This window comes from Miscanthus floridulus, chromosome 3, assembly GCF_019320115.1.
Source record: "Miscanthus floridulus cultivar M001 chromosome 3, ASM1932011v1, whole genome shotgun sequence".
NCBI lineage: Eukaryota > Viridiplantae > Streptophyta > Magnoliopsida > Poales > Poaceae > Miscanthus > Miscanthus floridulus.
This window is the reverse complement of record NC_089582.1, coordinates 122524348-122537860: the sequence shown is the minus strand read 5'-3', so window position 1 is coordinate 122537860 and position 13513 is coordinate 122524348. Positions and strand designations below refer to the sequence as shown.

At 47.5% G+C, this 13513-nt stretch overlaps 1 protein-coding gene across 1 annotated transcript; it reads right to left on the bottom strand.

Moving 5' to 3' along the window:
• Positions 1-6266: 6266 nt before the first annotated feature.
• Positions 6267-8627, bottom strand: LOC136546738 (ALA-interacting subunit 5-like). The gene is made up of 7 exons (XM_066538710.1): positions 8483-8627; positions 7942-8000; positions 7748-7822; positions 7530-7646; positions 7364-7434; positions 6994-7294; positions 6267-6874 (listed from the first exon to the last, which is right to left on the bottom strand). Exons 1-7 carry the CDS (start codon positions 8571-8573, stop codon positions 6569-6571), a joined length of 1020 nt encoding a protein of 339 aa, XP_066394807.1. The 5' UTR covers positions 8574-8627; the 3' UTR covers positions 6267-6568.
• Between the last annotated feature and the right edge of the window lie 4886 nt (positions 8628-13513).

The following is a 13513-nucleotide window of genomic DNA, read 5'->3' as shown; positions in this document are numbered from 1 at the left end:
CTCATTTTAGTATTGATGATCAAGGTGTGGTGAAGTTTAAGAACCGATTGGTGGTTCCCTCAAGTGATGAGCTTAGGAGAAAAATTTTGGATGAAGCTCACAACTCCAAATTATCCATTCATCCGAGAAGTAACAAGATGTATCTTAATTTGCGTCACTTGTATTGGTGGCCAAATATAAAATAGGATATTACTAAATACATCTCAGAATGTGATATTTGTGGAAGGGTTAAGGCAGACCATATGCGTATGCCTAGATTTCTACAGCCCTTGCCTATCCTGTTTGGAAATGGGAGGATATTTCCATGGACTTTGTTGTGGGTTTGCCCCACACAATAAAGGGGTATGACTCTATTTGGGTCATTGTAGATCGCCTTACCAAGTCCGCTCATTTCCTCCCAGTGGATACAAGGTATTCAGCCAAGAAGTATGCCAAGTTGTATTTTGATCGGGTTGTGATCCTACATGGAGTTCCTCTTACCATTGTTTCCAATAGAGGGTCAGTCTTTCTCTCTCATTTCTAGGAGCAACTCCAGAAATGTCTTAGTACTAGTCTCCTCAGAAGTTCAGCTTATCACCCGCAAATTGATGGTTAGACAGAAAGGGTTAACCAAGTATTTGAAGACATGTTGAGAACTTATGTCATTTCTTATCCAGAAAAGTGGGACGAATGCTTGACTCTAGCTGAGTTTTCTTATAACAATAGCTATCAAGAGAGCATTCGAATGGCACCTTTTGAGGCCATATATGGCAAGAAATGTAGAACACCTCTTAACTGGGTGGAAGTGGGTGACCGTGGTTACTTTGGACCTGATTTTATTAAAGAAGCAAGAGAACAGGTCAGTGTTCTTTAGAGTCACTTGAAAGCGGCTTAGAATCATCAGAAAGCTTATGCGGATAAGAGGAGAAGACCTTTGCAGTTTGAAGTTGGTGACCATGTGTACCTAAAGGTATCCCCAATGAGAGGAGTGCATTGGTTTAGAGTCCGAGGAAAATTAGCTCCTCGTTGTGTCAGACCTTATAAAGTTTTGGAACGGTGTGTTATTGTTGCTTATCATCTCTAACTTCCGGATATTTTATTAGTAGTACATAATGTATTTCATGTTTTTCAATTAAAGAAGTGTTTACGAGTTCTAGAGAAAGTGGTGGAAATTGAAGGACTCCCTCTCCAACCTGATCTTTCTTATATTGGGCATCCCGTTAAAATCTTGGATGAAAAAGATAGAGTCACAAGGAACAAAGTGATGAAATTTTATAGAGTCCAGTGGCAAAACCATTCGGAGGATGAAGCAACTTGAGAACAAGAGAGTTATATTCTGGAGCATTATCCCCATCTTCTCCCTGAAGTATCGAGGTAATGGGTTAAGTAAAAGTTTATTCTTATCCATTTTCCCACACTAGGCACACACATGAAATCTCGAGATGAGACTTTGTTTAAGGGGGAAGAGCTGTAACACGCTCGGTGTTACACCTTAAACCAACTACTAAAACATGTCAAGAGCATTATGTTTATGTGATAATGCATGTGATAGAATGTGTAGAAATAATTTCTTGTAACTTAAAATGATAAATAAAAATGTTAAATGAAAGTTGATTCAATAGCTCGTGTATATCAAGTAGGGTTGAAAACCAATTTTTATTAAGCAAAAATACTATAGAACAGTGTGTGATACTTAAATAAAGTTTGAAGTACAAACTTTGTAGATGACAATGCAAATTTTGCTATAGAGAAATAACAATGCTAGCTAGTAATTCTAGTAGCTTGGAAATAGAACTTGAAATTGAATTCAGCCAAGACTTAGAAGATGCTTTAAGTTTATTGACAGCTAGACAATGCCAGGTTTGGGGATTTATTTTGTGAAATTGAGTTAAGAGGTGATGTTGTGTTTTAGCTCGAATTGGTAGCTTAATAGACCCTCTTTAGCATAGTGCAGGCGATTTAGTGTCAACCTCAACCGTTTAGTTGCTATCGACGCTTTAAAATTCGAGCACGACATGTTCTCGGGCTGGCTCACCGGGTGAACGCGGTCACCAAGCTTGGGCGCCTAACGTCACTGCACTAGTCGTGGGTGCACGTGCTGCCGTGCATGCCCGGTCGTGGCTACCTCTGTCCTAGCTGTGGCTCAGCCGCCGCTAGCCCCGCCGCGCGGAGCCACTGTTGCTGCCGCTTGCACCGCCCCATGCCACAACGGAGCCAATGCCGATGCCATCACCTTGTTGTCGCGTCTATACTACTGCTATGCCTCACATTGCCGCTACCGACACCACTACGACGTTGTGCTACGCTACCGCTCGCCTTGTCCCCGCGCGCACGTAGGCTATCCCGGCATGCCTTGCCTTAATGGCGCTGCGTTCGCGCATGCTGCACCCCAACCTACCTCCGTGTGTGCACATGTGGTCTGGCCATGTTGTCATGTAGCGGGTATGCAGATGCTGCCTCGGGTCTAGCCAACCACTTGCCGCTAAGGCGAGGACGAGCTGAGCTAGACCTGCTCCTCTCTCTCTGCCACCGCGACCGGCTGACCCCGCTCACTTAATTAGGCATGGTTGAGTCACCATCGCCCGATTCATCATGTCCCTGACTTCTCCATTAAGCCACTTGACCCCCCGACCCTACCCAGCCTTGAAGCGAGTACGACCAAGCTCTAATTTGGAGATTTCCCTACCGTCGTGCCATTAAAGCCACGCTCGACCATGGTTGAGGGTAGCCCTCCTACCGTCCCTCCCGAGTCAATTCGCATGCATCACTAGCTTCGCCTTGCCTCCCTCTCTACCTTACAAATGCTAGTGGAACCACTACCGCCTCCCCGTTGTTACTGACGCTATAGTGCCACCGCGGTGCGCCACCGCATGGCTCGGTCGCACGTGACCAACCCTCCTCCGTTATCCTCCACCCCAACCATCATCCCGCCCTGATCCATGGTAGCCTCCTGATGCTTACACGCTAATCAATTAGGTCTATAGCTACCCAGCTCACTAAAATAGTGGCACCGACATCGTGGATGCCCACGTGCCACTGCAGCCTTCCCCAGCAAGTCGTGTCACCCCGCACCGCCGCTTAGCGTAGCCGCTCGGGTTGGAGCTGGTGATCGGCCCGTTAGGTGGTCTACCGTAGGTCCTAGGTAGCTGGCGCAGTCGCGCTGTGTCACCGGCTGGCGCGTCGCCATGCGCTGAGTCGCTGGGAGTGTGCGTAGGGGAATACCAAGAAAGCTAGGGGGTTAAGTGAAAAAGGTTTGAGAGAGGGGAAAATAGTGTTAGTACTTAGTTGTAATTCAAGAGAAGTTTGAGGTCTCTTTTACAAAATCACCAGCGTGCATGGGATCCTCCCACCGCGGGCCGTGTTGCGCTGCAGGCTGGCCGCGCGTGGGACGCACCGCGGGCCGCTACGCGCTCGCCGCTGCGTGCTGCGTCGCGTGGGCCACGCATGTGGGCCGCGTGGGAGAATTTGTTTTTCTTTTTCATAAGAAATTAGAAATAGTTTTCTAATTTAATTTTTGAGCTGATTTTTGGCAGTTAATATAAAATCATGTAGGTGTCCAAAAATTGTGAAACAAATTTTGTTAGGTTTATAAAATTGTGCTCTATCTATTGGTGTATTTATTTCATATCTATATATGTTGATACCAAGAGCTATTAAATCGTTTGAGAATGTTTTATATTATTAAATTAATTATTGTAGGAATTTTTGTGGTAAATTGGTGCTAGCTTTGGTCCTAAAATTTTTATAGTAGCTTCATGGTATTATTACGTGCTCACTGTAATTTTTGTAGCCTTAGGAAAGACTAAGTATTAGGGTAGTTAAATGCTCTTTGTTTAAATATACATTAAATCACTCGAAGAAATAAAGATATATCCTTAATTTACGAAGCTAAGGGTTTGTTAGTTTAAACCAACACCCTGCTTGATGAAGATGATAGTTTGCTTAGTATCTTAGTCATTAGAGCTAGCTTAGTAGCTTAGTATGCATATTCTTATTTTAAGAGTTGTTGTTATCTAAATGCTAAGTATTGCATCATCATCGTATGCATGTAGAGAACGAGTTGGTGGAGATAGTGACCACCAACGATTGTGAGTTTGAGGAGATCGTCGAGGAATATGAGGAGGAGATCCTCGTGAGGGAGGAAGTCCTAGAGCCATCGACGACTTACTCAGCCGACACTGCGCCTGCTCAAGGCAAACCCCGATGCACAACCCTTATTTTTTATAATCACTGAATATATATATGTGATGTGCATTTACGTTACAGGATTTTTTATGAAAACCACATGCATAGATATATTTATCCTATGAATCTTACTAGTGTAGGTTCGAGTAGATGCTATGCTTAGATTTTTGGTAGCGTGAGTAACCTGTCGTTACTCACAATAAGTGATTATTATATCTACGCTCATGATAAAATGATGAAAGGAAAGAAAATGGAGTCCGGACAGGGATATGGTATGGGTATGGGTGGGTTTGACGAGTTGTGTCCTACGGCCACGGGGCTTAGCTTGGTTACACTGTTTTCTCTATCCGTGTCGATTAAGGACTGTCCATTAATGTGGGTGGTAGTCAGGTCACAGACTTATTATCCTGAGCAAATACTTTCTTATGGGAGCGGAAAGGCTCGTTACGTTCTTGTCGTGGGTTCTAGCTCTTTCCGGACCGACTGCTTGGAGGCGAGAAAAGGTGGAGGTCTAAGCACCATATTGAGACCGGGTCTCAAGTGTGGGGGCTTGGAGTCCAAGTCTGGACAGGAATCTGGACCCCTTGACAGGAGTGAAATGAGTTGGTCATGTTTGTGCCTAGGGTACAAACCGGGCATGTGTTTTGGGTACCCAGCTAGGATACATTGGTTCATGAATCGTCATTTCTGTGAGACGGTATGACTTGACTATGGTATATCACCGTAGTAAGAACTAGAAGACGAAAGATGATAAAATGGTTCTGATTGCTCAACCCTTACTTGAAAGTAGAACAAATGCTTACCTAAAATGGTTAGCTAATGATTTAATCATGACTGCTAATTAAACTTGATCTTAAGGACGTACTTCTAGTAATGTTTTTCGTAAATAAAAAGAAAACAACAAACCCATATTGCCTACCATATATTTGAGAGTCGGAAAACTATTCCCACAAGTCGGATAAGTCTTGCGAGTACATTGTGTACTCAGGGTTTATTTTACCCCTGTTGCAGGTGTAGCTTGAGGAGTAGCTCTCGTGTGGAGGATTTTTCTGGTGGACACAAACAGATCATTGTATCGTTTTCGCTAGATGTTTATTTTTATTCTAATGTTTAATTATCGCACTCTAAACTCTGGTATTGTAATAAATAATTTTCAAGAACTCTTGTTGTATGAAATGGACTAAGTATTGTAAGCTCGTACTCATTATTGGATTCTGGATGTAAAACGTGGATTGTTTCGAGTTCTCCCGTGGGGTGCGCTCAATGGAACTGTCCGGTGTAGCTAACTTTCAGGGCACTTAGTATCTAATGGAAGACGAGCGTCTCTAAAAGCGTGTTATTTCGGACGGTTCTACCACACAACATAACTCTAAAACGTTTGAAATACTTGAAACATGCATTTGCAACATAGAGGAGGGGAGGCCTGGGCCGATCGATTTTGGCCGTCGGGCGGCGAGCGGCGGCGAGGCATCCTGACGGCGTTGGGGGTTGGGGAAGAGGCTGGGGAGGCGCACTGCTATCAGCGGATGCGAGATAGAAAGCGAGAGATGGGTAGAGCAGAGGCAGCGCATGCGGGATGGGGCACGGCGAGGGATGGCCACGGAAGGCGGGCCGTGCGACAGGCGGGCTGCGCGACGCACGACACGGAGGTCGAATCTGCGTGGACCAGGCGCGCGATGGGCGGGGCGAGCGACGGGAGGGAGCAACGGTCACGAATGAGGCACGCGTCATAGGTGGGAGCGAGCAGCACGGGCAGAAGCGGCGAGGCGAAGTGTGCCACGCGGCGTCGAGACGGACAGACACCCACGTGGGAGCATTATCATATTAAAAAATACAAGAGGACCTTTGCAAAAAAATATATAAGAGATTTAGTTCATTCTTTCGAGAGAAATCGTGCGCCACGACATCACCGGTTGTGACTTCCATAATATCCAACAGAAGTCTTTGTAAAAAAATATAAATATATCCAACAGAACACGCGCAAGAGCACATTTATTTGAAATTTACATTAGCAAGCATATTATCTATTTGATTTGAAGCCAAACAACTGGAACAGGAAGCAGGTTACAGCTTAACTGGCACAGCAAAAGGATGACCCGCGAGTGGTTGTGATACATGTACATGTGTGCAACCACTAGAAATTGACACGAACAGAACATCTATATATCTGTATCTCAATGTAGCACATACATATATATATATACGATTGGATTGGATCATTGGAATCATCATCTTGCAGTCGCAGCCCCGGGCGAAGGAGATTCCACTTTGCTGCGAGCAAAACCAACAGGAAAACTGCAAGTCTGCAACCTAGTCAGACGGAAGAATCTGAAACTCTGATGGAGCAACAGGTTGAGGTGAGAACAAGGTTGGTGGCCTTGCACTTGCAGCGACGCCTGACTTTCTACGACGCGGGCGCTCGCACCGGGAGGAGAAAGAGCAGCGTGAGAAGCAGCGCCAGGGCGAGGCAGGCTATGCCGCCGGCCAGGTACGCTCGGCCGAGGAAGCTGCTCCTGCCGCCCAGCACGCCGGCGGTGGACAGCACCAGCGCCTTCTTCCCGCCGAAGCTGTACGTGTTGTAGTTGTTCTGAACCATCACCGCGATCTGGTCGCCGGCGTAGAGGTCCACCTCGATCCTCCCGTACAGCTTCCGGAACGCCGGCAGCGCCGCCGTTCGCATCCACACCATCAGATCCTCCTGCTCACTCAGCTGTCGCAAATTTGCATATATTGCAATGCCCAAGGTAAAGCAAAACCCAAACCGAAGAAATCTCATAAAGCATTTGGTACGTATCACCGATCTTTCCAGGAAATTAAAAAAGTGCTTACGGATTTGTTCGGATCAAGCGTCCCGCCGCCAACCAGAGCGCCGATCTGGAAGTTCCTTGGGTACACACGGTTGCCGAACAGGTGGCCTCTGTCACTCCTCCACGAGATGCCCTGCCTGTTCACCGCCAGCGTCTCGTTTCCACGGGCGAAGCAGTAGGTGTCGTTGAACAGGCTCCATGCGACGAGCCCGCAGGGGACGATGGGGCCTCCTCCGTTCGCGGTGGCTTCAGGGCTGCAGGTCTTTGTGTCCTTGGCCATCTTTGGGGACCCCAGCTGGCTGATGCTACGGCTCCTTGCATACCTGTGAAGTGAACAGCCGTAGTTTAGCTTCCATATATGGAAGTTCGTCAGCAGAAGTGACTTTATTTACCTCCTATGGTTCTGGTAGAATTTGTCGAGTTTATAATATACGTAAATTGGCGCCTTCATGTGCGCATGAACCTGCAAAGAGAAGAACATATATAGCCAAATCTTATGGAAACTTTCACCGCCAACTGAAAACAGGACAAGACATTCGTCAACAACTGTTTTACTACCTTGAGCAACCTTGGGCAGGACTTGTCCGTTGAAGGATTCTGGATATAAGCAACTTTGTTGTCACGCATATTCTCCGGTATGCATGCGGTTTCATATTGATCCACCACTTCAACAACCTGTATATTTCATATCAGAAATGAAGTCACTCCAAACTTCGATTTTTGGAACTGGATCTCTGCTACAGATTTATGTAACTCACATCACAGCGCAAACATACCTTGTTTGAGGCTGCCATGCAGGCAAGACCTATCGGAATAAAAACTATGCCCACCAACGCAATTGCAGCAATCGCCTGATCACCCGCAAACACAAGTTACAGATGGTCATCACATACTGAATTACTAAACCATATCTGTGCTGTGATAGAACAAAAAAGTAATGAAATCTATACGAATAAGAAATTGAACTCACAGTCGGAGGTTTAAGTATACAATGGCATACTGGAAGCTGCTGCTGAGTAAATGGATGGTCTTAACATCAACAGAAAAGATAGCGGTAAGTACTTTTCAAAATGTATACCACAAAGTTAAGGCAACACCAAAGTATCCCATTGAATAGATTACTTTATGCTAGCTTTGTGAATCACACTCCTCTAATTTGGAAAATAGGAAATATATATTTTTTTAAATTTAATCTGCAGCACATCAAGTCATATATTTAATATTATTGATAATCTATAACAGAACAAGGTATGCTTCTACAGTCTGTTAAGCAGAGAATGGGAGCGAACATTCCAGTCCATTAAAAAAGTTGGTGAGCCTAGCAGCATTGAGCTAAGATGTTCTCCCAAATTCTGCAAGCCTTTGCAAACAGAAAAATTGCAAAAGCTATAAAAGAGATCATTCATATACAATGCTACTAGAATCAAGTAACTGCAGTTGCTGCTGATCAGAAAAATACAAGCTGGAGAAAGAAATACAAAATTTTGCTTCTTTATTTGAGGAGAAATTACACCGAGGCTTGTTGCGCTTATCCGTGGTGGCTGCTAGAGCAGCCTGCTGTGAAGAGCTTGATACGGCCGCATCAACATTCATCGGCAGCATAGCTGTCGGTGGTGAAGATAGCTGGTCTCGATGAACCAGTCCTGCAGACTTGAAGAACTGAACCCACCCCCAAAAACGTTAGACCTAAGCAAATGGTTATGTATTAGTTTCAGAAAAGCTTCACAGGACAGGAGAGTTCAAAAGGAGGGAAAGCATCAAGCAGGTTTAGGAGCAGCCGAGCATAGATGAAGCAAGGAATATATATAAAGGGATAGAGAGACAACCTGTCGTCCTGTCCTTCTGAGCCTTGGGAAACTATCCTGGTAAGGTAAGGATCAATCTGCATAAAGGGGACTGCTTTGCAAAAAAAAATATTTGGGTGTTCTATGTAAATATTTTGTTAAAGAAACATGTTTGAACTTTGAAGAGGGTAGACAGAGCTCTTTCTATTTCACTCAAGAAGAAAAGAGTTGAAACGGTTTATAAGTAAAACTGGTCCTGAAAATCTAATAACCACACAATTTATTAGAGAGAAACCGACGACAAGCCAGAGCATGATATCCCGTATGACAAACCTAGAGCATCCCGCTAATACATTCGTCAACATGTCTGAATTTCGCAGTGGCAACCTAAAAATGGTGGAGCCGGCCGTGTGCATCCGCAAGGCAACCTAACAACCTAGAATATCTGAATTTCTCTGAGCAGCCAACATGTCTGAATGTTGGACAGACAACAGCACACATGCGCGTTATTATGGTCTCTGTTAAAGGCAGAGCTCCTGCCATATATATATATATATATATATATATATATATATATATATATATATATGGTCTCTGTTTGGAATAAGCAGTACATAGCTGTTACTAACACCAATAATCCATCTAGTTGGTAGTCCGTTCCACACACAGTATGAGTGTATGTCAGGAAGTAGGAAACCGGTTGTTACATATACTCCTAGTCCTAGCTATTACATAGCCATGACTCAGGCTGGAGCTTCATCATGAGAAGAGAATGACTGCACAACATAAACCGGATCGCCAACCTTGATGGCCTTTCCTTTGCCTTCAGCTGACAGGGACTCTTTGCAGACAAGATTTTGCCCAAAGTACACCTACAAAAATCGATAAAGTGATATGGTGGCTGGGTGAGTCTTCAGTGAGTTTGGCTGTTATGAACCTTACTACTTATAGTACGGAACATCTTGAAGTAGGAAGGCCGCTGAGAAGAAAGACACTTTGCAAGTTACCTGCCGTTTATTTTTGTGGCTTGGACGCAGCACTTCACCAGACCGAAATGTGCGTAGAGTTTCATTTGGTTCAGTGCCAGGGATTGCCTTTTCTTGATCAATGTTAGAAATCTGAAACAACCGGTGCAGGAGCTGAGAAATGGGATCTCATACGTTGTTGCTTTCAAAGTAAAGAACGTTGATCGGCGGACTAGGAAAGTAAATAGAGATCTATCGCCTCTCACCGCCTCCGCAAAATAACCATTTTTGTCGATTTTATTCGTCGAAGGGCAATATCGTCATTGCGCGCGGCCCTCTCACTCCCCACCGGCTCACCCCCGCCCCCGCCCCAGGACCCCACGTCGAACTCGCCGGTCTCCCCCAATCGCACGCACCTCGCTCGCGGGGATTTTTAACTTTTTGCCATCCTTACGGATGATACTCCTTCGTTTGCCACTTTTATATGTGCTTCTATAAAATTATCATCGCAAACAGTGAACCTCCTACGTTTTTATCATTTTTGCTGACATGGCACACCAGGTGGGCACGCCAGCATAGCAGTGAGCCTGAAAAGGCCTATAGAGCATGCGAAATGACCTATTTACCCCAGTTGCTTCTCTCCCTCTACTCGATGACGTGTGGGCCCCACACGTCAGCTTTGTCTTTAACCTCCAGCCATCACCCGAAGCCGAGCGGCTCAACGGCGAGCGGGCTTTGGCGGTGGAGGGAGGAGAAGCGACGCGCTGGCACCTAGGCCGTGCTGCTACAGAGCTGCTGCCTCATAAAAGCTCCCTGCGCTTGCTCCTATTTGCAGCTTCCATGGAGGCAGGGTAGAAGACTGGAGCTTGCACGGAGCTGCGGCCATGACTGGAGCTCCATCGTCACCATCGATCTACCCCATCCAGCCGTCTCTGCTACCCCCAACAGGCTCTGCGAGTTCGCAGTGGCATGACAACTTCACCCCGCTACTCGTCGTTTGGCAACCCCCGCCCCATCGCCGTGAACCACCGTCGTCGCCGCCATTGTCGTCCCGAGGTCGAGCTCACCGATCTCCGCATACACAGCAGCTCTTGCCTCCCCATCTCCTTCGTTGGCACCGCAAGGACCCACGGCGGCCGTCTATCCACATCTCAGCGTCAATCCATGGCCGCAGTGGCGTCTTTCACCTCAACCGAAGCACTCCGCCGGAGAGCCTCGCTTCTACCCGTTGCTGGCTGCCACCAGCCCCTCTTTGCCGCAATACTCCTCCATCGACTTCGTGCGCGGTGCCTTGCTCGTCGTCCTCGGCTGCTCGGTAGCCATGGAGTGATGACGAAGCCGGAGGTGCCTGGCTCCCATCCAGGTGCTGGAGGTGTGAGATGAAGCTGGAGGTGCCATGCTCCCATCCGTCGCTGGAGGTTGAAGACAAAGCTAACATGTGGGGCCCATGCGTCAGCGAGTAGAGAGAGAGAAGCAACGGGGTAAATAGGTCATTTCGCATGCTCTGTAGGCCTTCTCAAGTTCACTGCCACGCTGGCGTGCCATGTCAGCAAAAATGGCAAAAATGTAGGAGGTTCACTATTTGCGATGGCAATTGTGTAGGAGCGCGTATAAAAGTGGCAAACGAATGAGTGTCGGCAAAAAGTTAAAAATCCCTGGCTCGCGTGCTCGCCCTACTGTAGCCACCACCGTCCTCGCACGGCGTCGCGCAGGCGGCCTTGCCCTCTCACTCGCTCATCGCGGCGGCCGCTGTGCCCTCGGCCCCACTGCCAGACGCCGACGCCCTACCCCCTTGACGCTGCCCCCCGCGCCAGCCCCTCAGCAGGAAGCACCACCGTCTGCCGCTACTGCAGGCGCTGTCGGCGCCCACGTCGCCCAGATCTTGCAACAAGAGGCATCACTTCTCCCATTCAAGGTCCACGCTGCTCTGCTATTCTGTTTCGTTGCATTTTTGTAGCATTGTAGCATTGGATGTTCCTTCACGTGGCACCTGGGTTGCTGAGACTATGTTGGTCGAACTAGCTGTTCTTCTGTATCTGTAAACTGAAAGCTAGTGTCCATCATTTGCAAATTTTGTAGATCAGAAGCATGCATATACATGAGAACCCGTTGCCTTTTTCTCTATCTAGATGCCAACAAAGAAATTGACAAGAAATTCATGTATTCCAAACATGGCCAGAGTGGGTAGAAACTACCAGAATCTTGTTTACACAATTGTATCTTGTGGTAGAATACCACAACGAAATGATCTACAACTCACTGTTATCTAGCTCTATACCTACCGGTAGTAGCCCTATCAGGTTAGTATTTAGTTGTACTGCAAGATTGGAATGATACATGCCTAAATAGAAAAGGAATTGCTAGCTAGCTACAACAGAGGATCAGAGAGAAGGCATAATAAGCTGCTATCTTATGGTCGGCCCATGACCAACTTCATTTCAGATCACCGATTGGTAATTCTCCTAAGGCCTCCTTTGGATATATGGAACAGCAACTTTCACTTTGTCAGGTTTCATATGTTAGCTCACTTTGTCAGGTTTCATATATAGAACAACAACATTCATTGTGATCCGAACATGTAGTAATATCTAGGGGGGCACCTGATATCCTGATGCCACATCCTGCTACAACTGCTGCTAAAGACGGTTCAAACATGGATGGACGTTTAATTTTGGCTAGAAAGATTAGAAGAGTGTCTAGATTTCATATTTGAATCTTGTTCTAATTATTTGATGGGTTTGCTAGATAGTAGATTCTGTTGTTTCAGGCCAGTGTTCACTGTGCGCTATAGGGATTGACAGACCACAAGGAAAGCCTCATGGTTAAATTGCTATAATGCGTGATTTTGGTAACCATAGTTGGTGAACTCACCGTGCGTGTGGTCACCCCATGTCGCCATGCTTGGTCGGTCAAGCCCGCCTAGGCATGTCCGAGGCCAGGCGCAGCGAGCCACTAGCCCCATGCCCTGCTGCCCTGCCTCGCGCGGCCGCCATTGGTGCTACCACGGTCATGCTTCACTGCCGTCGCCTCGCCGTCGCATCCGCACTCCCCTGCGGCTCTGCACCGCTGTCCGCCCTATCGTTGGCCCTACCGCTGCTACGCGCGCTTGGCGTATCCATGGCATCGGCACATGGCCAGACTTGCTGTCGCCTCACCCATAAAGGCGCGGCAGCCGCTCGTGCCGTGTCGGTCGCGGACTCGCGCATGCCTTGTCCGTAGCTCCTGCACGTGTGTGTCCTGATCGCACCACTCGTGTCCCGCCAAGGTGAGGACGAGCTGAGCTCTGACCTACCCCCTCCCCTCTCTCTTCGCTGCTGCCATGGTGGACTGAGCCGCGCCATTAAAACAAGCAGGGAGAAGTCACCATCGCCCGATTCATCGCGTTGCTGGCTCCGTCACCTAGCTGCCTAGCTACACACCCCCACCCCGCCTTGAATGGCACCCGGTCGAGCTTCAATTTTGGAGCTTTTCCCCACCATCGTGCCGATAAGGCCGAGTCCGCCCATCACCGAGGGCAGCTTCCATCTGACCACCTCGGGCTAAATTGGCTGCACCGCTAGACTCATCTCGAACCCCTCCTCGCCATGCGCACCTGAGCCATACCCCCACCGTTGTTCCAACGCTATTGACGCGGTCGTGTCCACCATGGCTCGTCGCCGAGCTCGCCGTGTGTACACGGCTAGCCTTGCTTGGGTCATCTTCGACCGAACCATCGCCTCGACCAGGTCCTTGGTGAGTCGCTGATGCTCACCCGCTATCTCTACTGCTCCCTTAGCGTCGTGGCTCACTGGAA